Below are 23,841 nucleotides of genomic sequence, written 5' to 3' on the forward strand. Positions count from 1 at the left end.
TTGGGAGAGAAAATACATGTATTTTCTATTTTATCTTCTAGACAAATTAAGCTGAAGACTGCTCGATGTCGACATTGTCTGGGAAGGAAAATTACAACCCGTTACTTAATTTGCGCTTGAGTACAACGTGTGTACCGGCAGAACAAACCTTACACAGTGCATTTGTGTGTGTGTGTATGTGTTTGTGTGTGTGTGTGTGTGTGTGTGTGTGTGTGTGTGTGTGTGTGTGTGTGTGTGTGTGTGTGTGTGTGTGTGTGTGTGTGTGTGTGTACACTGAGTGTATACTCCTGATTTGTTTGACAGAAAGAGGCTTTGTTTGTGTGAGGGTCATTCTTATCACTGCCAACAAGAGAGGGGGGGGGGGCCTCAGCATTTCAGGCTCACAGGGTGACGTCATTGGACAGCCAAGGTGCTAATTCCATTAGCTGAGTTAACTGAACTTCAGGTGAGCCACTGTGGTCACACACACACTGGCAGTGGGGGCTGACGTATCTCTTGTTGCAAAAGAATTATACTGGACTTACTGGGAGCTGACTACTTTACCTGCTGTGGCACCCGACCCAAACAGCCAGGCGCTGTGTTACTGGCTTGTTCAGACACAGCTCTAAAGACCCCAAGACCTTCTTGCTGTGAGGCCAATGTGCTACCCACTGCACCACATGCACAGCTGTATCCATCTGATTAAGCTGGGAGACACATGTTAAGGTGGGTGAAGAGGTTAAAAATAGACTGTCACCGGGTCAGATCACAGGGGTCAATAGAAGAAGTACGGCCCAACTGTGTGTTTGTCAAAGTAGAGAATAAGATCCTCACTCTGGAGGCACCAAATGTTATTCTACAATATCCAGAGTAATAATCCAGATCGTGGGTTGAGGCACAGTCGCTCATTTGGGGGAAGACCCATAACCTGCCTTTTATAACTTCTATAAGTGGTCCAGTGCACATAACTCTGGTCACAAGGTTAAATATTGTAGCAGCCAGAACAAAGAACAAGTTAAAAAGTAATCTGGCTTATACTGTATGAAGGTAATAATGTAATAAATGCAAATGGCTGGCAGTTGTGAAGCTCAAGGTAACAGATGAACAACCATGTCTAGTCTGTAACAGTTGGGTCTGTGTTGTCTTGTTGTTATAGAATGTGAGAGCTTGTTGTTAAGCTATGAACCAGTTAAACACCAGGCTACTTGCTGTTCAAAGACAAACTATAAAGTTCTTTGAATCTTGAATATTGAATATTACTTCCACAGCGGACTATAAAGCTGCTCAGACAACATGTGGCCACTAGATGTCTACACATGGATGAGCAAAGCCATTAAACTCGTCATTCATAGTAATGACATGGTCCAAGTAATAGAACACCTCAGTGGAGTAGAGCCTGGGAGAGAGAGGCTGATGGTGGTACAGGTCCTCTAAGTGTGTTACAGTAGCTGTCCATCATTGTGAGCCATGAAATACACAGCTCCAAACAACAGCTTTTATTTTTTCTGAATACAAAAAACAATTATTAAACAGGCAATGGTACGGCATGATAATAAAACCCCAACTTACAAATTGCAAGTTTTGTTCATATTCACTTTAACAACTCAGGGCTGCAAACAAAACCTCAGTGTACACAGGGTCCTCCATCCATTCTGCCACAGCTCAATGCACACTTTGTACCCAACTAGACTCCTGCAGCCTGCTGCACATGGAGCCGTCTATCATGATCTAATGTAGGTGAAAGTAAGAAAAGAAAAAGGTCCTGCAAAGCATCTGATTCTTAATTCGTTCTTAATGTGCCTCGCCTCAACCGCCACGCCTTGGGGGACTTCCAGCAAATTCTCAATTTGATCCTTCATTCTCTAAACAATAGAGGCGTCGCCGCTTTGACAGGGAACAAAAATGAAACCAAGACTGTAGCAATCGAGTCTGTTTCTGATGGGCGTATACTGTAGGTCTACATGACGTATGTGGGTTCCACTCATATTCATATGTGCTTTCTTTCACTTTCATTTAGCTTTGCGACCCGCCATCACAACTAAGAACACTTAAAGTTATTTGGAGGTCACGCAAAAATATAACAGGTAAGTAAAATTTGACGAGGGTGATTCTTCCTGAAAATCAATGCTAATTCTCTGCTTGTTCATTAATAAGGCACTTTTCACATACTGATAGGTATAGGTAAAGCTTGGACTGTATGTCAGTTACACATATTAAAGTTGAATGTGCGTATCAGATTATATTTGTTTTGACTTAACAGTGCTATAACTCAGACATCAAATTAAGCAGCAGGAGTTGTAAACCAATGACTTCTGTGTCGATCCCACACAGGATAAATAGAGGGGTTGCGTCAGTAGGGCATGTCCTAAAAACCTGCCAAAAACAATCTTAGGAATCATTTGCTGTGGCGAACACTATTTTAGTGCTATTACTCAAACCAAACCTTAATTTCTAAAGGCTCAAAACCCAGAACCTATTTACATTTTCTTGTTTTCCCCGACCTTGGTGTGTGTGGTCTTTCTGGACCACTGTTTTTATACTGTACATGTGCTGCTATGTTGAAATTGTACAACAACGATGTTTTTAGAAATCTTTAAAATGTTACACAGCCCTCTCCAAGGTGCCCGACACAGCCACATAAAGTATGCAGGACTTTTTGTGTGAACAGGAGGAATAGCTTTATCAACCAGTAGCTGTAAAACCAGTTTCAGGATCAAATATTGACCTCATGTTTGTTTCAAGATATACTGGCGTATATAGTGGGTTCACTACTTTATCCTATTTTGCACCACTGGCAAAGCACAAAACTCTACACTTTACTGTTTTAATATATCATTATTAATATTTAATTTAAATTTAAGAATAATTATTTGATATACTTTTTACATAATTGCACCAAGGTGATTGAAAGCTGAAGTAGACTCTGATAATTCCAACAGAGTGACATTATGGACACTGAAGAAACAGGTGAGTCCAGTTCACTCTTAATAATAATATTATATATAATAATAATATATAATTAATATATTAAGAATTAACAGAACAGATACAAGTTAGGGTATTTATATGTAAATGATATAGAAACTTTGACTTTGCAAAAATTATTTGCTGAATTGATTTAAATTTTTTTCAATTTTAGTTATGTATGTTTTTCATTCACAGATGTGGAGTCCCTTAGGAGCAGCTGTAAATATCTGCCACCTGACAGTGAGTTAAGATCATACACATGATTAAATTATTAAAAAACGGTATTTATTATGTGTGTAACCCAGCAAATTCCACATGAAGCAAACTTAAAATGTAGCCAATGAGTAGAAATTTGTATAGTCAAACAGGACGGTTGACTGAACACAGACTGTGCGAGGCCACAAAACAAATGACACCACACATAAGTCTTTAGGGTTACAATGGATCAGTGAAAATGAACAGAAGAGGAAGCGTCTAAGCATAAGGAAAAGAAAGAAGAGTGATGTCAGGTTGCATGTGTTAACTTTGTTCCAGACCTGCTGTAACATGGACAGTCTGAAGTGCAGATGTAACAGAGGTGTTGGTTAGACTTGGACACCAAAACTCTAGGTTGGGCAGATTTGGGTTAATAATGAAGTACAAGTACTTGTTAATTTAAATTGGTAATTTACTTGTCAGAGGCACTTTTAGTAATTGAAATTGTAAAGTCGCAGATACAATAAAACTGTGTCACAAACATACGATGGAGGAAGGACCCAAATGCACAGTGTCGACTTGAGTAAAACAATAGTGTTAATGGTCATAGTCAGGCAGGCAGAAATCATACACAGTGCAGGCAATGATCAGATCCGACAGGGAGTAGGCAAAAGCGAGGTCAAAAAACAAGCGGTGGTCAGACCTACGGCACAGGATTGTCAGAGGCTAGAGGCAAGATCGGTAGCAGGACAAGGTCAAACACAATAACAGGAATACAGGAATGCTGGTCAAGACAACACAGACAATCTGGCAAGGTGCTGGGGTGAAAGGTGGTGCTTAAGTACTGAGGACTTAATTACTAATGCTGTACAGGTGAGGTTAACAAGGACCTGAATTAAAGCTGGATAAACTAGGTATGAGTGCTACACAGGAAATGGTACCAAAATAAAACCGGAAATGAGCAGAAAACGTGACTAAATTACGTGAACTGTGACAATCTGACTGTACATTTTTTGACTTATTTAGTTTTTTCTTTTCAGTTTCTGAGATGAGGGTTGTCCTGCTGGGAAACAACTGGTCTGAGACGTGTTCTATAGCAAACGTTCTACTGGAAAACCCTATATTTGTCATAGAACCTAAGGAGTGTATAAGAGTAGGCGGGCCACTTGGAGAAAAAAAACTAATTCTTATTATTACTCCAGATGTGTTGCATCCCAACATCTATGAAAACAATCTAACAAATTTCATAGAGGATTGTTTGAGACGCTCTGCTCCTGGACCTCACGTCTTCCTGCTGGTTCTGAAGCCTGAAGATTTCACAGAGGACCAGACATTGAGGCTCTGCAGGGTCCTTGAATCGTTCAGTGAACAATGGTTTGATCATTCACTTATTGTGATATCAACTCCTCAAAAGGATGTAATGGAAAAACACATGAATAAAACAGAAATAAAGACCATGATCCAAAAATGTAAACGCACATACCCAAAAAAAGAAGTGGAACGTGCAGCGCTGTTAACTTCTTTGAGCCAAATCATAAAAGAAAACAAAGGTGAGCATGTTGAAGTGTTTGTAGATACCATGGAGGAACACACATCGATATCTGATGATCCAAAACAGGAAACACATACTTCTATTACAGCTGCTGTTAAAGCTGCCGGTAAGTTCTGAAATAAAGATGATGAACATTTTCCATGTATAATTCAAAGCACTAAGCTCATAATGAGTTCTTGTTTGTATTCTTCACAGGGCTTCATGCTGTCAATAAAAGCCCTCCAGACTCACTTGCAGAACAACACCCTTTAGATAACAGTAAGTTGTTATTATTGTGGAGTCAAATTAGGATCACATTAGATTTGTGCGTGCATAAACCGATCTGTGCATGTGGAAACTGATTTCTGCGTGCGTAAACTAATCTGTGTGCGTAACCAGATTTATACTTGTAGATTTAGTGGGGCTACTATGCTTACACTTATAATTTCAGGCATTAAAATTACGCTCAAATCGTAGCTAAATTTACAAGTAAAATAACGTGATCTTAATTTGCAAGATAGTCAGCTAACATGCTACATTGATGTCTGATAAAAAACACCATTTTAATGTTCGCGCAACTGCATCACCTACGCATATAACGAGAGTAACGTCACACATCATACGCATGAATATGAGCCGTCATGTCTGTCTGATCATTAAATATAATTAAAGTCATCAGTCAGTGGACTATCTTGTTGCTGCCTGTGGAGCTTTCAGGATCTGCTGTGCCATGTCCTTGTTCATTAGCCAATCAGAGTGTGGAGGCAAATTAAGATCACATTATTTTACTTGTAAATTTAGCCACGATTTGTACGTAATTTGTACGCACGCACACATCGGCTGAAGCATCAGTTTACGCACACACAAATCTAATGTGACCCTAATTTGACTCATATATTTTAGGATAAATATAAACACATGAAATTAGCTATAAAATAGCTACAAATTTCCATCAATGGCCTTCACAATTCTCTCAAGATATCACTCCCTCCTTTGTTAAGTGCCTGAACACGTAAATTCCCCCAAAGGATGTATTGCAACATTATGAAAAGCAGAGGATTGGTAGATCAACTGGGTTTAGTTCAGTTATTTTGCCACTAAGCAGGTGTCACACTAGAGTTACACTCTAGGTCACAGTTCGTTTTACATGGACCTAGAAAGTCTTGTTTTTAGGGAAAAATATTCAAGACTATGGTAAAGGTAGAACACACACTATTCCTACACAATCAGTACTAACAAATGACTTCATGCCTTTTCAGCAGGTTTGAGAATTCTATTTTGAAGTTTGCAGATGACACAATGATAGTCAGTCTGATAGGTAACTGAAAAATATTATAGTGGATTATTTTTCCTTCAATCAAAAGACATACAGTACAGTCAGGTTCATTGGAGAGTCTAAATTCCTTGTGTGTGAGTGAGTGGGAGTGGTTGTTTGTGGCCCTGTGATGGGCTGGGTGAACCCTGCCTCTCACCTGATTGTAGGCTGGGATAGTTTCTAGCAACCCCTAATCTTTACAGGAAATAAGTGTCAAAAAATAGTGAGTAAGTAATAAACATACTAATTGTAGCATAAATATAAATAATATATAACCCTAAAGAAGACTCTAGTGGCATGTCACATCATGGTTTAAATGTTAGCACAGTCTGCACTGGAATTTATTTATAGAGATCTCATGCAAGGAAGATTTTGTGAATTCCACACCTTTTTTGTTTGTCCAACATATTTTCCGTATGTCATTCTTGTACTGTAGTTACCAGTTTCATCTTGTCTGCCTCTCTTTGTGTTGCAGTAGCTACATTCAGGATTGTGCTCTTGGGAAAAAGCGAGGACAAAAAGACAAAACTTGGTAACTTCATCGTCAATGACCATAACTCTCAATGTCAAAAAACTAAAAAATGTTTGGCAACTCGTGGACACTGGGGAGAAAAATCAATAACTGTGGTCAAAACATCGGATCTGTTCAGTTTGTCTGAGGTGACGCTCAGAGAAGAGGTGAAGAGCTGCATTAGACTTTGTTCACCAGGACCAAATGCTCTGCTGCTGTTAGTGAAACCATCTGAGTTTAATAAAAAGGACCATCAGAAACTGAAGTTCATCCTCAGTTTGTTTGGTCAACATGCTATAAAACACTCAATGATCATTATCACACATGAGGGAAACGAAATGAGCATCCCTCTTAATGAACTTCTAAAAGACTGTGAAGGAAGACATTACAACATGTTTGAAGACAACTATGGATTATTAATGGAGAAGATTGAAGAAACAGCAAATAAACCCAATGAAAACCTAAAAACAGAACCCGTGAGAACAGAACCTCAGCCCATCAGACCAGTTGTGAACCTGGTTCTGTTCGGTAGCAGAGCAGCAGGGAAGACATCAGCGGCTGAGGCCATTCTGGGTCAAACTGAGCTGGGTTCAGTGTCCAGCTCCTCTCAGTGTGTTAAACATCAGGGAGAGGTGTGTGGACGTAGTGTTTCCCTGGTGCAGCTGCCTGCGTTGTCTGGAAAAGCTCCAGAAACAGTGATGGAGGAGTCGTTCAGGTGCGTCTCCCTCTGTGACCCTGAGGGCATCCATGCTTTCCTCCTAGTTCTACCTGTGGCTCCCCTCATGGATGAAGACACGGCAGAGTTAGAGAGCCTCCAGAACACGTTCAGCTCTGAAGTCAATGCCTTCACCATGATCCTGTTCACTGTGGACTCAAATCCTACACACACTGCTGTTACTGACTTTGTCAGAGGGAACAAATACATCCAGGAGCTGAGTCAGAGATGTGGAGGAAGATGCTTTATTCTCAACCTCAGGGACAAGCAGCAGATTCCTGAGCTGATGGAGGCTGTGGAGAAGATGAGAAGTGATGAAGACCAACCACGCTGCTACACAACTCAAACATTTGTATTCGGCAAATACAATGAGAATTTAGAACTACAGAAAACCATCACCAAGTTAAAGGCTGAAATGGAGCAGCTGAAAAGAAAGACTGTATTCAGTGGTAAATCATTTATTATAGAACTGACTGTATATATATGATAAGTTTTCAACTTGTTTTATAACAAGTACTTAAATGCTTTTTTATTCACAGATGATGATGAAGAGGAACAGACCCCAGACTGTCTGAGGATTGTGCTGATAGGAAAGACAGGACGTGGAAAGAGTTCCTCAGGAAACACCATCCTAGGAAGGCCACAGTTTAAAGCCAAGTCAAGTCAAACATCAGTCACTAAAGAATGTCAGAAAGCTCAGGCTGAGGTGGACGGTCGTCTTGTTGTTGTGGTCGACACTCCTGGTCTGTTTGACACAACTTTATCCAATGAAGAGGTCTATGGTGAGATGGTTAAATGCATCAGTCTTCTGGCTCCAGGACCACACGTCTTCCTGTTGGTGTTAGAAATAGGCAGGTTGACCCCAGAGGAGAAGGAGACGTTAAAACTCATTAAGCAATTCTTTGGGAATAATTCACAAAAGTTCACCGTTGTTCTGTTAACTGGAGGAGATAAACTGAAGAATGATAATCAATCTATTGAAGATTATATTAGAGTAGACTGTGACGATTCCTTTAAGATGCTGATCAATAACTGTGGAGGAAGATACCATGTGTTCAATAACTTTGAGAAAACTGACCACACACAAGTCAGTGAGTTGATCACCAAGATCGATGTCATGATGAAGAAAAATGGCAACAGTTGCTTCACAAATGAGATGCTGCAAGAGGCTGAAGCAGCAATAAAGAAAGAAATGGAGAGAATCCTGAAGGAGAGAGAGGAAGAGATGCAGAGAGAAAGGGAGGAGTTTGAAAGGAAACACATCGAAGAAAAAGAAGCTATGAAAAAAAGAATGGAGAAAGAGATGGCAGAAATAAACGAGGAGAGAAAACTGAGAATTAAACAGTTGAAGAAAATGGAAGAAAACATTGACAAGGAGCGAAAGCAGAGGAAAAAAGAACAGGAAGAAAGAGAGGAAGAAGACAGGAAGAAAAAAGTACAGGAGGAACGTCAGCAACAGGAATGGGAAGAAAGACACAAAGATTTGGAAGAAAAAATAAAAAAGGAAACAAAGGAAAAAGAAAGTATTGATAATGAATTAGTGCAGAATAGAGAGAAGATGAGGAGAGAACGAGAGGCCTGGGAGGACGAACGGCAGAAGTGGTGGGAGAAACGAAAGCAAGAAGATGAACAGAGACGACAAGAGGAGGTGGCAAAACAAAAAGAGTATGAGCAGGAAAAGGAGAACTATGAAAAAAAAAGAAAGGAAGAGGATCGAATCAGACAAGAACATGAGGAGAAGGAGAGAAAGGAATTGGAGGAAAAGTATCAAAAGATGTTGGAGGAGATGAAAAACAAATATGAAAATGAGGCTAGAAAACAAGCAGAAGAGTTCAATGAGTTCAGAGACAAATACACAAAAGACCTTGAGGATCTGAGGGAAAGACATGATGAGGAACTCGATTCCCTGAAACAACAACATGAGAAAGAAATGAATGAGAAACAAACAACACACGACAACGAGTACAGTCTGTTACACGAGCTCTCAACTCACAAAGAACATGAACTAAAAGAGGAGCTGCAAAAAACGGAAGAAAAACTTCAAGATGAAGTTAAAGAAACATCCAAACTAAACAATGAAATTAAGCAACAAAAAAAAAGACAAGACAAAGAATTGAAGGACTTAAAGAAGAAACATAAAAGCGAAATAAATCTTTTGGAAGAGAAATACAAAAAGAAATGCACTATCTGCTGATGACCCAGAACACAACATTCCTTATTCTAACACAAGAAGGAACCAAAGAGGTCCGAGTGCTTCATGTGATAAATGTCTCAGAATGTAAAGACGTTAACAGTCCACAACCTTATCTGCATGTTTAGTTTAAGTTTCTCATCTATGATACTTTATTGTATAAATTACATTCATTATGACTTCATTTGCATGTTGTATTATTATTAGTAATATATATATATATAAAAGCCCCATACACAAACAATAGAAACACGCTTTTATAATAATTTATAATTACAATAAATTGTTCAAGTAAATAAAAAAAATGCAGATTAAATGACACACTGTTCATATGTGTCACTATGACATTGTACTGTAAGTGTGAGCGTTACCATTTACAGATTCACAATGCTAGTGGTCGGTGGTCTAGTGTACCACATAGAAAGTACCAGTTATTAAGTGCTCTGTCACTGATCTGTAGCTGCAGTGTTCTCACAGCTCCATCTTTTCCAGGACATACTTCAGTGACCTTAGCCAGCTTCCATTCATTCTGAGGGGCAATGTCATCTCTATGTCTTTGTGTCACTGATCCTTCCGTTTCTGCAAGTTTGGTGCCACCGTTGTCTCAACTGTTGGGACTAAGGACAAAATTTTCCCACTAATTAAACAATTAATCCAGAATGGACATCAACACAGTTTGTGTTGTATTGATTTGTATTTCCCAATCTTTGCCCATATGGCTTGTAGATGGAGGTTCATAATAAACTCACAGCTGAGCTGCTGTGGTCTGACCCGGTGACAGTCTGTTTCAAGCTGTTCACCCACCTTAACAATGTTAAGTTACACTTTCAGCATGTGTGTGTGGAGAGCATCATTCTGTTACTATGAAAACATGGCCCCGGAGGAGCTCCAACAGTCTCATTATAGCTAATGGGCTTTTGGTGAACACTGAAGGTAAAGGTGCGACTACCTGTTTTTTTCTTTGCTTTCTGTACTGCCAATATTATTATATATATAATATAATATTATTATTGTAAGAATGTCTGTAAACTACACAGTAGGACTCATATGTTGACACTGTGGGAATAGAAATCAAATGTCAGTCTCTAAAATATGTCGTTACATACTTTGTTAGGTGCTGTACAAAAGCAGTGGCAGATGTGGTTATTGTAGCAGGTTTGTACAGTCTGCTCTAGTGGTGATTTCAGACGCAGTAGATCAGACAAAGACATGACTTTGTGAAAAGCCTTTACAGTAAACAAGATGATGCACAGCCCGATTCATTTTTGTTCATCCAACAAAACATTATTTATTAATGCTTCAGCTTCCCATAAGACAAACATCTGCATCTTCTGATTTTGAGGCACAGATGTGATCCTTCACAGAAACCACAGCATGAGATTAGACTTTTGTTGAAAGTCAAGTGTTGCACGCGGCTGATGAGATCCTTTCCTTCTGTTACTAACAATAACCTTAACATTCTACAGAAACATCAGTAAATAGAACAGGGCCAAAAAGCCAAATTAGACAAATGTGTTTATAATAGATTTTGAACAGTAGAGGGCACTTAAGTCTCAGGTACAAAAGCTATCAGGCAACTGACTTATTGTGAGCGTGCACACACATCCTGTACACACACTTCCTCACACTCACAGACACACACAATGTCCCGTATGTGCAAGTGAATGTGTTCATATTGAACGGTTGATTTTTGATCACAAAAACACTCAGACGTCTACGTTTAAATGTTTACAACCCTAATGTCACATAGAACCAATGACGCCATCATTGTGTGTACTTGTTCAGACATCTGGTTGTCATAAAAACCCAAATTGGGGACTTTTTGACCAGTTTGTGCTGTGTGATATGTTTAAACAAATGTCCATGGGAAAATGGACGTTGTGGTTTAAAATAGGCCCCATTTTTGAATCTGCAGGCACAACAAAAGGATTAGTGGTTATAAATCACAGTATACGACTCTGATACTCCACAGGGGTCCAGCTTTGTTTCCAACCATCACTACATCAGCAGATTCTAAATTGGATAAACACACTGGATTTGCGTAATAAAACAATTAGGACTCTAGATTTTGAGAACTAGTGCAGGACATACAATATTCCTCACCATTAAGATTTGTAATAGTGTGGACCTAATTAAAATAAAATATATAATATATTACAGGAAATATTTTACCAACCAGCGTTCAACAAAGCTCTGTCTGTGGTCTTTTCAAACAGGTGACTTGATTTCACCTATGATCTATTGTGCTTCAGTCAAGTCATTCCTGAGGGCAGCACGTCCAGTAAATATCATAAGACAAAAAAGCAATTTTTGGTTTAGAGCGAATCTAAATCCATCTTAAAACGTTGTTGTAGAAAAAAAAGGCGAGTGTTTTTTGTTTGTCCACAGTGTAGAACCAGGTCAGGGGACCTCTGAGGCCACGGAGCAGCATCCTGACGAACCATGATGGCGACGAGGAGTCTATCGCTGCACGGGTTTGATGACCCACTCGGCTGCAGGGTTCAGCTGGAACAGGTCCTTCATGAAGGTTTCCCCATCTAAGCATCTCTCCTCTGTGAGGAGCGGAAACACAGAAGCTTTAAACAATGATACTACATTCACTTACTGTATGGATTTCTGTATTTGTCTGTGGCTAAAACTCACTGATGTTTCCACCAATCTCATAGAGACACAGCTCTTCTCCTTTCACCGCCACTGAACTGGGAGGAGAATAAGGGGATAAATGGGCTCAGGCCTCACGTAGCCAAGGCAAAGTGTTCAGCTCATTCATTATGCTGTAAAGACATCACCTGTCTTGGCTGAGGAAGCGTGTTAATACATCAGCAGCTTGCAAATGTTCCGTTAGTTGTACTGCCATTGAAATTTTGCTGAACTGAGGCGCCTGGACTCGAATGAAGCCCTGAGAATTCTCCTGCTAACGGAGACACAGAAACATGAAGAGGGTGAAAGACTGCAGCCAAAATTATTCTTCCATACCACCACTAGAGGTCACTGTGCCTTAATTACATTACCTTTTATTATTATTATTATTATTATTATTATTATTATTATTATTATTATTATTATTATTATTATTATTATTATTATTATTATTATTATCTCCTAGAAACTCCTACCTCGAGGACAGCTTTATCTGAAGGTTTGTCTGTGATCTTCTTCAGCAGCTTTCTTACAGCTCTCTCTTTATTTTGTTTCTTCTGACTCTCCATGTTTTGTTGTCTGACCTGGTTCACAATGAATTTGGGGATCTGGAGACAAAAAGTACATTTGCTTAAGATGCCTAATGTATATTATCTCTTGGTTGGTGTGTTTTTTCTGATTCTTACTGTCCATAGAAGATTCTGGTATCTTATGAGCAGCCGGACGATGTTGGCAGTGCCGGTTGCCATGGAGAACTCCTGCTGTTCTGTGATCTTGGAGCGGAAACCTTTGAACATGAAGATGTTGGGCGCCATGACGACGGAGACATTGTTGAGGCTCATTTTATTCTTTGCCTGATGGTCAATCACGCGCTGGAAAAACTCCACTAACGCCTGCAAAACAGAAACGTGACAATCACCGATTTGCCATTGAAAATGAAAATGCGTGTGCAGGAACACCTTTTCAAAGTAAGAGCACATCTACTGTACCTTCAACGTGTCCTGATTGGCCTCAGGCAATAAAAGCACCAGCAGGTTCAACGCTTGCAGCTGCTGCTTCTTTGTGGGAAGCTCTGTAAACACAGCGGTACCAGTCATCACTCCACTGACTCATCCTGTGGCTGCAAAGTGCTAGTGACTAAGCAAAACATCCCATGATCTGATGATGCACCTACTATTGACAGCCAGGAACGCATTGAGGTACTCCACAGTCAGCAGCGGATGAGGTAACTCCCTGATGAACAGCTTCAAAAGGCTAGCTGCGTCGTGCTGCTTCAACTGTTGCCACGGAAACGTGCCTTCGTAGAACGAGGACTCGAGCTCCTGGCACAGAGACTGAACAGGAGACAGACGGGGCGACTTCAGGGACTGGTCTCAACTAGAAATTAGATTCATCATGTTGCTGGAGGCTGTGAAGCGTTTCTGAACCAACCTTGACTCTGGTTGCCGCTCCAGGGATGCGCAGCAGCCCCTCTGTGTCTAATCCGTCCTCCTCTATGTGATTCATGAGCTGAAGAAAAAGCACAAGGCAGCCTTTCAGTGGGACTGACACACATTATGACATGAGGGAACCAGATCCTACTGTCACGTGTCGTGAATCGTGACATTCATTCTGAAATAAATCAGAATTTACTCTCATCGCTGCTACGGCGGCCGGTCGGTCTTAGCCTGACAATGTGACCTGCTGCACTGCTCACCCTTTGGAGTATGAATGGCACTTTGGTCCCTGGTGCCCGTCTCTGGTCCTGATCCAATAGAGCAGCAAGGGGAACAGCAAACAGGCCCGTTTCTGCACAGAAACACAGAAATACTGAGTAAAATACAAAATGTGTGTGTGTGTGTGTGTGTGTGTGTGTGTGTGTGTGTGTGTGTGTGTGTGTGTGTGTGTGTGTGTGTGTGTGTGTGTGTGTGTGTGTGTGTGTGCGCACCTTTCGCCTTGACTTTGACGGCTTTGTGGGCCTTCAGGTCCACTCCAGCCGTGTCAAACAGGGCCGTCATCTCCACCAGCACCAGTCTGCGAACCTGCCGGAGGATTCAAACCACACGAGTTCTGAGCACATATATGTCTAAGGAGCGGAGTTTGAACAGGACCCCAGTGAAAAACTGCGGCACTGCCTTGTGTGTGTGTTACCATGGGCGTCACTGTAGAACAAACATGTACATGCAGACGTCCTGGCACAGACACAGCAGCGCACTCACCTTTTTCATATCCAGAGGAGACAGATCTCCGATTCTGGTCTGACCTGTTTTATCCCGGAGAAGCTTAAAGTTCTAGAGGGGGAGAAAAGGGAACATTAACCTTTGATAATGGTGAACATTTGCCAACTGATACCAGCTTTAACCACCAGATGTCCCCGCAGACCATCGGTCAGACACACAGGACTCATCACATAAACAACATGTGTCCATACACATAATAAAGCTGGAAAGAGTCTGTTTGTTATCAGATCTCTGTTAATCACTGATCTCCAACAACTGATAAGGTATCAATGTAAGCGCTAACATTACACTGTGACGATGACCTAAAATGGACTTCTGCATACATGTCTATGACACGACACGCGCGCTGGGAGTATGAGCGAAACAAACGCAGCCAATGAGGTGAATGAACTTTGTGCGTTGTGTGTGTTTGTGACTCACCGGCAGTTTGTCGTCCGGGGAGCTGAGGCCGGCGCTCGGCTTCCGATGGTCCCTGTACGACAGGGCCTGCTCCGAGAAGGCCACCTCCACGTCCAGCTCCGTCTCCGCTTCCGCTGACGAGGCATCTTTTTGCCCGTTCTCACTTCCTCCTCCGCCGGGCTCGTCATTCTGAAGCACAGCACAACCCGTGGGTCGCACACAAACGGGCTAATGTTCAACAAGTCCGTTGCTTATTACATCCCCGGCTGCTAATAAAGGATGAAGTGAGATCTGCATGTGAAGGAAAGCTACTGTACGTGAGGAAAAACGTGAGAATCGCGTGTGGTGGTTGGAAACGGGAAGATAAAATCGGCATGTGGCCGTGGGTCAGAGTCAGTCAGTTCCTCATTGCTCCACGCGTGAGACCGGACCTCTTTCGGGGGCCTGAATATGTCCCGGACGTCGGGAGCGTGCTGCCGGTTGCGCCGCCGCAGCGTCTGCTGCAGTGACGTCACGCGGCGCTCCACGGCCGCCGCCTGCGTCCTGGTGAGCGTGGACAGGAAGGCGGCGCTGTCCTCCTCCTGTGGACCAGAACCATCGCTCGTTAAACAACAGGCTCATGGAGCCAAAAGCGCTGAACTGGGACTCGGGCCTCGGGAATTAAATGAAGGGATAAATGATTGACACCTGGTCCTGGTCAGCTGCCAGTGAGTCATCAAACAGTCGCGCGAGCCCCGCCTCCGTGAGCCAGGCCTCCTCCTGCTCTCCTTCTGGAGGAGGAACCAAGAGAGACACACATTAAATACCCTTTTGTCCACAGGGTGGTCATTAAAACTATTCTACAGGTGGAGGAAAGGGAAAGGAGGGACCGCGAGCACAGCTTATACAGGAAGACACAAATAGAGGCACATATTATACAGGAAGCCAGAGAATAATAGCTTCTGTAAACACACGGCGGAGAAGAGCATTTCTCGTTACCACGGCAACACTGACGGGAACTCTCATCATCTATGTCTATATCTAGATACACAACTAGGCTACGCTAATGTAGGTTTATGTAGCATGGACACGTTACACTGTACCTTCAGGAGCTTTCTGCTGTTCCTCCTCCTGAACCTCCCCCTCTCTCGCACCTTCTCCCCTCCCTCCTCCACCTCCTCCTGCTCCTCCTCCTGAGCGGGCGATGTTCTCCACCTCCTTCCAGAAGTCGTCCATCTGCAGCTCATCCAGAGAGTCCTGCACAGACGCACACAGACGCACACTAAATGTGGAAGGCGCCTCGGCGTTCAAGTCGTCTTTCCTGTTTCGCGTCGGTTCAAACGCACAGATGTGACGATACGATGCACGGAGATAAGGCATAAAAGCGCTGAACCCCGAGGCCGGGGGACACACTGTGGCTGCCTTCACATATCATGAGTGTTTGGCGTGTTTTACAAGTCGCTGCATGCCCGCGCTGGTGGTGGCCGAACACAAGCGTTCCTTCCCACGACCATTTAAAAACACGAACAGCCCTCGTTATGACCTCCAGGAGCAGAGAAGCAGAGAAGTGGATGTGATTTTGTGCCGAGTACCTGAGAGTTGCAGCGCTGACACGCGGCCCGGGCTCTGGCCCTGCTTTGGGGACTGTGTCTGGGGCTGGTGTTGGGCTTCGGGCCGGCGGGGTGCTGACCCGGCGACCTTGGGGGCGACCTTGGGGGCTCAGGGTGCATGGTGCTGCTGACGGGTCCACATCTGTCTGCAGCGTGGGCGCTCTGGTTCTGTTGAACGGTGTAGTGGCCCGTTCTGCGGCTGCGGAGGAGGCACAGACAAACACAGCAGGTCACTGCTACAGTAGGGAAATAAATCACTAGGGTGTATGTCACTGTTTCACTTCGACAGAGCTTTGCACTTTGCACCTTGTTCAAAGGTATCTGAAGGCAGAGATCATAAAAAAATATTACGGATTGTCCAAGAAACCTGCAGTTAAAAAGTTGCAACAGTGCGTTTTGTGTCAAAATTGTGCCTTTTGCCTTTAATAGCGCAAGAGAGAGAGAGAGCGAGAGAGAGAGAGAGAGAGAGAGAGAGAGAGAGAGAGCATTTGATATGGGGCGTCAGAGAGTCAGACAACCTCGGATTCTCAGAAAGTCAACTAATGATGACATCATCATTTGGGAATATTAATAACCGGAGGAGCTTGGACTTCGGTTTGGGAGCTGAACACTTCCAGTTCATCTCTGCCCATTAGACTGGTGTAATTCAAGCTAGTCTGCACAGAGTGAAGCCTTCGAGCTAATTACGGCTACGATGACCTCACGCACTATGATTACGGTGCGGTTCCGGTGCCCAACGTTAGCGCTCACGCTAGTGGCGCTGCTCATAAATAAGTAGAGTCCGACTGAACGGCGCAGAGCGAAGGTGGCGTATTAATTAATGCGGAATTATCAGCGGCATGTTCCTGAGGGGTCCTGCTGAGGCAAAGGCCACATACCACAGTCCACTTCCTGCCCCTGCACTAACAGCCATAAAACACCAGACTCACAGCTGAGCCGCCTCTCCTCCTCCTCTTCATCCTCCTCCTCCTCCTCTCACCCCCCCCTCTCCTATACGTTCACGTCACCTTCTTTGCGTTCCACCCGTCACCCGTTGTGTTGTGCGGAGCCGTCCTTGTTTACTCTCTATTAGTGAAGACGTGTTTACTTGGCAGGCCGATTCAAACAACAGTTAATCATTCATCGTGACCCAGAGGAACGCTATTAGAAGTGTCAGGAGCTCAGCAGCGCGGCCTCCAATCATCTACAAGCCTGCGGTGCAAGAAAATGTATTTACGACCTTGTTAAAAATTAAGCTCTGCAGCTGCCGCACGCACTCAACGTGTGTTGTCGTTATAATGAGACTTTTACAAGTAAAAATCCAGGCAGCGCATTAAAAATGAATGAAAGCTGAACTGCTGATAAGCCTTTGCTGCCCCTGTGAAGAACACACCTCGGATGTGGTGAGTACCAGCGCAGACGTGACCCGTGAGCGTGTTGGTTCCACACTCTGGGTCGTCGACCCGCTTGTTATCAACAGCAGAGGAGTGTGTGTCGGTGGCGACGGAGCGGCTTCCCGTTGACAACAACAGGTGGCGGCTGCGCGCGGGGACAGAGGCTGCGTCTGTTCCGGAGTCGGGCAGAGAAGCACGGGCTCAGTCCCTCGTCTGCTGTGGGTCTCATGACTCCGTGTCTTTGTGCCGGACGTCTGACTCAGTCTTTGCCAATCGCTCCACGCCTGCGCGTTTCCTACACGCGTGTCACGTGTGTGTGTTTTTCCAAGTCGCACTACAATGACTTGCAGCGGACGCGTAACCTAAGGCTCCTTAGGTCGGATGTCCACGGCTGGAGCGGCGCCAGCGTCTGTCTGTCTGTCTGTCTGTCTGTCTGTCTGTCTGTCTGTCTGTCTGTCTGTCTGTCTTTGTCTGTCTGCGTCGCCCTGTCTCCCGTTTCCTGACAAGAGGCAACAATGACCAGCAAAACTCAGCCTTTGAGGCAGCCTAGACAGGATGCACACACACACACACACACACACACACACACACACACACACACACACACACACACACACACACACACACACACACACACACACACACACTGCTGTGGGAGGTGAGACAAAGGCAGGCTGTAATGTGATGCTGCTGTTTTCTTTTTTTTTACCAAGTGGTCAGGCCATCTGGAACACACACACACACACACACACACACACACACACACACACACACACACACACACACGGGGGGCAGGTGTGTCTGTCTGAACAGCAGCTGATCGGTTATTTTAATCACATGATGGAGCTGTTTTTTTCCCTGATACACACATGCAGGACTCACACTCAGCTGTTCAGCAGTTCCTTATGAGACCACGTAGTTCCTATTCAGCGTTTCCTCTGTGACAGCATCCTTCATATTACACTGCACAGTAACTCCTATTGTTACTACTCAGTAACAATAGGAGGAGTTACATAAGTATTTTCCCAGGTGTGAGGAAAACAACAACGTAATTCTTCATTCAGCACTGATATCAATTCATAAAGGGTGACTGAATGATTAATGTGGCCATTTTAAATCACAACCGCTATTTAGTTTTATTGGGCAGGTGATTATCTGCACTCACCGCAGAGGACCGAGTCTCAGTCAACACCAGCGACTGTAACAGAGCCAAGGTTAACCTGCTGATTAGGAACGCACTCAAGGAAAAACCGAACCCGAGGCCAAGGGTGGGATGGGCCCGCGTGCAGCCAACCGAGATTAAACAGTCTACAGGTCCTCAGCGGCCGTGAATGTGCCGTAAGGAGGAGCAAAGCAGCCAGCGTGGCTGAACAGCTGATCTCGTTTCAACAGAGCCGTGAACTACTCATCTGTCCCACCTGGTCACCGTGGACTGCGGGTCCGGGCTCGGAGCGCAGCTGGGGGCGCGCGCTCCCGTGTTCGGCAGCGGTTCCGTGTTGCTGTGGTAACCCGTTAGAACCACTCCCTGGGACTCCTGCTGCCGACTCATGTTTCACCGCCTCCTCTCGTTTCCCTTTCTTCCCCCCTCAGCTGGCATCCAAGCATTCGACAGATGTTGGAGAAAAGGCCCGTAGCTCCCTGTGTTTATCTGTCCGCGCCGTCCATGGCTGCGCCGCTGCGGTGCGGGCTCATTCTGACATCACGCTCCGCTCCCGTCCTCCCCCGGTCTCGTCTTTCTCTATAACTTGTGTGCGCCGTTCTGAGGCAGGACGGGGGCTGGATTACAGATACGGGGCAGCTCGGGGATTGGCTGCAGCCACGGGGAAGCGTGTCGTGGCTGCGATCGCCCCCTGCTGGCGGAGAGGTGGCGGCTCAAGACGCGGTGCATCGTAAACAGAACCTGAGACTTCTGTTGACTGTTTCAACCTTTGAGAGTTTATTCTCTCGGGCAAATATGTTTTCAAGCAAAATATAAAGTATATTGGTATATTTTTAAAATTAAATATGTACAGGTAACTTAGTGTTTAAATAAAACGTATAATCACAATAATGTCTGTTTGTAATTTGAATGTGGTTGAAAATAAAAAGTTAAAAATTACTTGATTAAGTCTTTCGTTTTGAAGCAGATGGTCTCACAGTTTACAATTCTAATCAAAAGCACTTAACATGACCACAAACTGACCAGGAAGAGCAGCAACCACTACTTGTACAAGTTATTTCAAACACAAAGTACAGTCAAGCTCTCATTCACCGTTTCCTTACCTCAGATGAAGGTAATACATGAGTCTGGAGACCATTGTGTATTAGTCCATTCAAACTGTCGAACAGTGACCTGCAGGCCATGTGTAGAGGTGGTAAAACACATGCACACACACACACACACTCACTGTCAAGTGGATTAGCCAAAGAGGTCAATCAGATTTCTCTCCTTGTCCATCTGCCCACCTCACATCCTTCGTCTTCCCACCATCACCCATCTTCTCTTCCCGCTCAGTTTTCTCTGCTTGACCCATTTACTCTCTTTATTCCAAGATGTCGTTTTCACCATCTTTTTACTTTACCAACATCATCGCTGCTTTCTTATCTTCTTTACTTTTACTATTGTGTATGATGTACTGTATGTGTTTTTAAAGGACACCAGTGCTGTTGCAGAAAAAGGGAGAGTTGTTAAAACCTTTATGACTTAAATAAATGTTCCAAGTTGATTCTATTTTGCCCTCTGGTGTCTGTTGGCAGACACAACATCTAATGGTGTTGTCAAATGATTTTCTTCTACCGCCCCTAGTGTCACAACTATATTCTGTTCTGTAGTCTTTGCTCTCCTCACTGGCCTCTGCCCTACAGCCCATCTGCTGCTAATCAGATTAAAATGACTTTTGTGACCATACAATCGATAAGAAGTTGTTAGACTGTCTCTCAGCACATATTCTCCCAGACCAACATGGACACATGAACACCTGTTCCTCAAAAGCAACAAAACAATGATTGCAAATTTGAAGTGATTTGAAATTTTTTAATTCAGAAATAACCATTTAAATGTGTAAAATTTGAAAAATTATCAGATTCTGCTGAGACTGTGCAAAACAAAATGTGCATCCCATGATCCAACAGAAATACGAGCAATAACATAAGCATCAACACAAATGAAATAGCAGTCTCATGACAGAATCTGTCTATAACAATGCTACTGTACCTTAGAAGAACATTTTGTTTGTCATTATTAACACCTCCAGTGTGATCACATCACAGCAAACTCCAGGATGTACTGAATTCCTCTGTAATGTTGTGAACATGAAACCTTACTCCGAAAACTGTTGAGTTGCATTATTACCAGTGTAACTTTCAACTGTACTGGAGGGAAAATATGTTGCAGAACCTGGATTTTCAACGTGGCCCCATCTGAAACACACATTTCTGATTTAATACAAACAACAGGTGTTATTTACAGTAGAATTAAGTCAAAATGGACAGGTAATAATTACCATTATTAGACAACCATTGGTTGTGGTAGTTGCTGACATTACACATGCAGAACAAGATAAAGAAATCGAATAAACCTGTTAGAATGACGTTGATGCAGTTTTAAAATAGCTCTGACCTTTAACCTAGTAGGCAGAACATGAGGGGGGGTTGTATTTCTCACCTTTCCCATTCACATCTTCACTGGGCGCCTTTCCAACCTCGAAACATCTTTGAATACAAGTCTTTCTGCTTGTCCAGGCTGTCTTTATACAACCTGGGACATTGAAGTGGTTAGGGTGTGGCTGCGTAAGCCATTTTTAAACAATCAGAAAGATTAAAAGATATACAAGATAAAATATTTGTATGTATAAAACCTATGCATTAAAACAGTACAGAAGACCTAATAACCCATGTGTTGTTAATAAAATAAACCATCAATACTACTCTACAACTTCTACAGCAGGTAAACATGCCAACTTACAAGGCCGCCTTCCTGAGTAGGTTGTTAATGTCACTGTCAAAAGGCCTTTTTGCCTGAGCGGTTATCAGGCAACTCTGGGCGCTCTCGTACTCATGCAGTCCCAGGTACGCCTAGCAGAAATGACATCACCATGAGTAACTCCTTTCACTTCAGGCTTCATCAGAACAAACTCGCTTAAATCGAACATTGATTACATCTAATCGTTTCATCTCTATTTCAAATCAGATTTTATTTTTTCACAGAAACTGAACATTTAGTCTTTTTAGGTCCTGTGAGAATTTTTATCTGATGGTTTGGAGAGAAAAAGAAATAAAATGCCCCGTCTGACCTGTCCACAGCGAAAAAGAGCCTTTGTGTTGCCTGAATCTGTCTCCAAGGCTTTGTTGCCATATTTAAGGGCTTTCTGGGGGCTGTCCAGACGGAGTTCTGTGAGAGAAAGGTTTAAATAGAAAGGAAGAAGGGCTGTCTTGATGCTCTCCCTCTCTCCATCGGTTTGTGTTTCCCTGTTTCTGAGGAGCATCATTGCCTGTTGGCAGTCAACCCACAAAAATCACAAAGAATACATTGTCAGTTGTTCATAAAAGTAAACTGACCTGAAAGTCTCTGTCTGATACAATTAATTGTAGCGTAAATATAAAAAGCAGTATATTCTTTATCAAAAAAAAGGAGATTTACCTGTTTATAACGTTCTTTGGCACTGTCATAACGGCTCTGGTTGAAGCAGCGGTTGCCAAAGCTGCGTAGGGTGTTGACCACTTCAAAAAGTGTGGACAGCTGAACAGTGTTCTGCTCCTCCTGAAAGAGAAAAAGGGCAGGAAAGTCCTTTAGAGATGGATATTATTTTGGCTGAATCAACCCTATTGTTTAATTGAGAAACCTCCCAACCTGACTCATGGCAATAAAGTTATCGACTTGTCCGGAGTCGAAAAAGTCAAGGACGTGAACCTCGTACAGAACCACAGCACCAGCGGGAATCATCGGAGGACAGCCCATCTCTCCGTACGCATACTGGGGGTTGAAGAGGAAACGAGAGAATTCTCCCTTCTGCATGGTCAACAGACCCAGCTCCAGTCCAGCCAGTGTCACATCTGTTTCAAAAATGCATGGCAAGAGATGCCGTCATTCCGACTATAGATCCCGCCAACATCTGAAGTTGCACCAAACCTGCAAAAATAGTAAACAAAAGGTCTGACCTCTCCCTAACTTCATTATTCGGGGGTATTTGATGTTCGTTGTAGTTACAAAAGGTTGGTCAGAAAACTCCAGGAAACCAGAGTAGTGAACTGTGTGAAAACAAAGAGGATTTTTTTAAAATCTCTGCATCTACTAATCAATCACGTCGGTGTTCAAATCGTTTCTATAGAATTCGTCTGTACTGAGTACTGAAGCGTTTTGGGGTATAGGCGGGCCGTCTCCAGGCTGGACCACCTGCTTCAGGATGCCACCGTCTCCCAGCACATCATCCATCTGACGGCGTAGGTGTTCAAACGGTCTCTACAACAGCCAGAAAACGTCCTTCTAAACACCATCAACCACGAGTGAAGCTGCTTAAGTTTGTGTGAAGGTGTCCACGAAAAACCTTTATATCTTCATATTATTTTTTCATATTATTTACTACTGTTCTGTAACAATGAGCCAACAAACTAAACACACAAACCGCTTACCAACTTTAATTTAGCTTACTCAATAACGTTACGATAACCTATTTCATTTTCATTATCAAAGTATAGTTTAAAAACAAACATTTGCATACAATAATTAACTAAATATCGTGAAAATAAATCGTGTCTTTTTTAGCTTCACAGTTGTGTATAATGTCGGACGTAACCAGCCCCGTGCTAGCACCTTGTTAGCCGGGTGGCTAACGTTAGCCACTCAGAGCCACTTAAAACTTACGGGATTATTCTCTTCGGTGTGTATCATCCTCCGGATACTGGTAATTAGCCCATTTCCTCCCATTTAGCTGACGTACACGCTACCACTGCAGACTGCAACCACTAGAAAAGCGACTATAACCGGACGGTTTCTAGTTTAAAAGTTGGCTGCTAACTTTAGTGTAGCTCAGGTTTTGGTCACTGGAGTGCGTCAAGAGACCTTGATTGTATCGCACGTGAGGATCACCTGCTCTTCTTTTGCTTCTTCTTCTTCTTTTTCTTCTTCTTCTTTGGTGTTTTAGGGTGACTTGCATCCTGAAAGTTGTATCACCTACTGTACTGTTTGTCCACCTACTACTACTACTACTACTACTACTACTACTACTACTAATAATAATAA

At 43.2% G+C, this 23,841-nt stretch overlaps 3 protein-coding genes across 6 annotated transcripts; 1 reads left to right on the forward strand and 2 right to left on the reverse strand.

The window, feature by feature from the left end:
- Positions 1 to 1,972: 1,972 nt before the first annotated feature.
- LOC114849703 (uncharacterized) lies at positions 1,973 to 9,588 on the forward strand. 2 transcript variants are annotated; one of them, XM_029141394.3, is made up of 7 exons: positions 1,973 to 2,063; positions 2,880 to 2,946; positions 3,142 to 3,186; positions 4,182 to 4,799; positions 4,889 to 4,951; positions 6,463 to 7,662; positions 7,753 to 9,588. In XM_029141394.3, the coding sequence occupies exons 2-7, from the start codon at positions 2,928 to 2,930 to the stop codon at positions 9,405 to 9,407; spliced, it is 3,600 nt and encodes a 1,199-aa protein (XP_028997227.1). In that variant the 5' UTR covers positions 1,973 to 2,063; positions 2,880 to 2,927; the 3' UTR covers positions 9,408 to 9,588. The 2 variants fall into 2 exon arrangements, with proteins under 2 accessions (XP_028997227.1, XP_055362440.1); XM_055506465.1 differs by having other exon boundaries at positions 2,002 to 2,063; positions 2,919 to 2,946.
- Positions 9,589 to 10,662: 1,074 nt separating this feature from the next.
- Positions 10,663 to 19,382, reverse strand: arhgap18 (Rho GTPase activating protein 18). Of its 3 annotated transcripts, none has more exons than XM_029141396.3 (17): positions 19,043 to 19,382; positions 16,234 to 16,450; positions 15,745 to 15,898; positions 15,350 to 15,432; positions 15,094 to 15,243; positions 14,684 to 14,851; positions 14,243 to 14,314; positions 13,972 to 14,065; positions 13,741 to 13,832; positions 13,476 to 13,553; positions 13,219 to 13,378; positions 13,034 to 13,116; positions 12,731 to 12,937; positions 12,521 to 12,652; positions 12,194 to 12,315; positions 12,048 to 12,103; positions 10,663 to 11,956 (listed from the first exon to the last, which is right to left on the reverse strand). In XM_029141396.3, exons 1-17 carry the CDS (start codon positions 19,171 to 19,173, stop codon positions 11,865 to 11,867), a joined length of 2,091 nt encoding a protein of 696 aa, XP_028997229.1. In that variant the 5' UTR covers positions 19,174 to 19,382; the 3' UTR covers positions 10,663 to 11,864. The 3 variants fall into 3 exon arrangements, with proteins under 3 accessions (XP_028997229.1, XP_028997228.1, XP_055362441.1); XM_029141395.3 differs by having other exon boundaries at positions 12,194 to 12,318; positions 19,043 to 19,381; XM_055506466.1 differs by lacking the exon at positions 19,043 to 19,382 and adding an exon at positions 17,624 to 17,858 and having other exon boundaries at positions 12,194 to 12,318.
- Positions 19,383 to 20,623: 1,241 nt separating this feature from the next.
- On the reverse strand, positions 20,624 to 23,718 carry fkbp6 (FKBP prolyl isomerase 6). The gene is made up of 10 exons (XM_029142219.3): positions 23,464 to 23,718; positions 22,944 to 23,061; positions 22,761 to 22,850; positions 22,453 to 22,655; positions 22,243 to 22,362; positions 21,896 to 22,093; positions 21,568 to 21,677; positions 21,268 to 21,360; positions 21,107 to 21,138; positions 20,624 to 21,023 (listed from the first exon to the last, which is right to left on the reverse strand). The coding sequence occupies exons 1-8, from the start codon at positions 23,524 to 23,526 to the stop codon at positions 21,285 to 21,287; spliced, it is 978 nt and encodes a 325-aa protein (XP_028998052.1). The 5' UTR covers positions 23,527 to 23,718; the 3' UTR covers positions 20,624 to 21,023; positions 21,107 to 21,138; positions 21,268 to 21,284.
- Between the last annotated feature and the right edge of the window lie 123 nt (positions 23,719 to 23,841).

This window comes from Betta splendens, chromosome 24, assembly GCF_900634795.4.
Source record: "Betta splendens chromosome 24, fBetSpl5.4, whole genome shotgun sequence".
NCBI classification, from domain to species: domain Eukaryota; kingdom Metazoa; phylum Chordata; class Actinopteri; order Anabantiformes; family Osphronemidae; genus Betta; species Betta splendens.

Bases quoted from the DNA above. Each gene is read 5' to 3' on its own strand.
- LOC114849703 (XM_029141394.3), top strand. The intron at 3,187-4,181 runs GTGAGTTAAGAT...TTTTCTTTTCAG, and splicing joins TAAATATCTGCCACCTGACA to TTTCTGAGATGAGGGTTGTC. The intron at 7,663-7,752 runs GTAAATCATTTA...TTTTATTCACAG, and splicing joins AAGAAAGACTGTATTCAGTG to ATGATGATGAAGAGGAACAG.
- arhgap18 (XM_029141395.3), bottom strand. From the start codon at position 19,173: ATGAGTCGGCAGCAGGAGTCCCAGGGAGTGGTTCTAACGGGTTACCAC. The intron at 15,244-15,349 runs GTGTCAATCATT...TCTGGTCCACAG, and splicing joins TGGCAGCTGACCAGGACCAG to GAGGAGGACAGCGCCGCCTT. The intron at 14,315-14,683 runs GTGAGTCACAAA...CTCCCCCTCTAG, and splicing joins CCCCGGACGACAAACTGCCG to AACTTTAAGCTTCTCCGGGA.
- fkbp6 (XM_029142219.3), bottom strand. From the start codon at position 23,526: ATGGGAGGAAATGGGCTAATTACCAGTATCCGGAGGATGATACACACC. The intron at 22,851-22,943 runs GTACAGACGAAT...GTTTTCACACAG, and splicing joins CCAAAACGCTTCAGTACTCA to TTCACTACTCTGGTTTCCTG. The intron at 22,656-22,760 runs GTCAGACCTTTT...TTTTTGAAACAG, and splicing joins AATAATGAAGTTAGGGAGAG to ATGTGACACTGGCTGGACTG.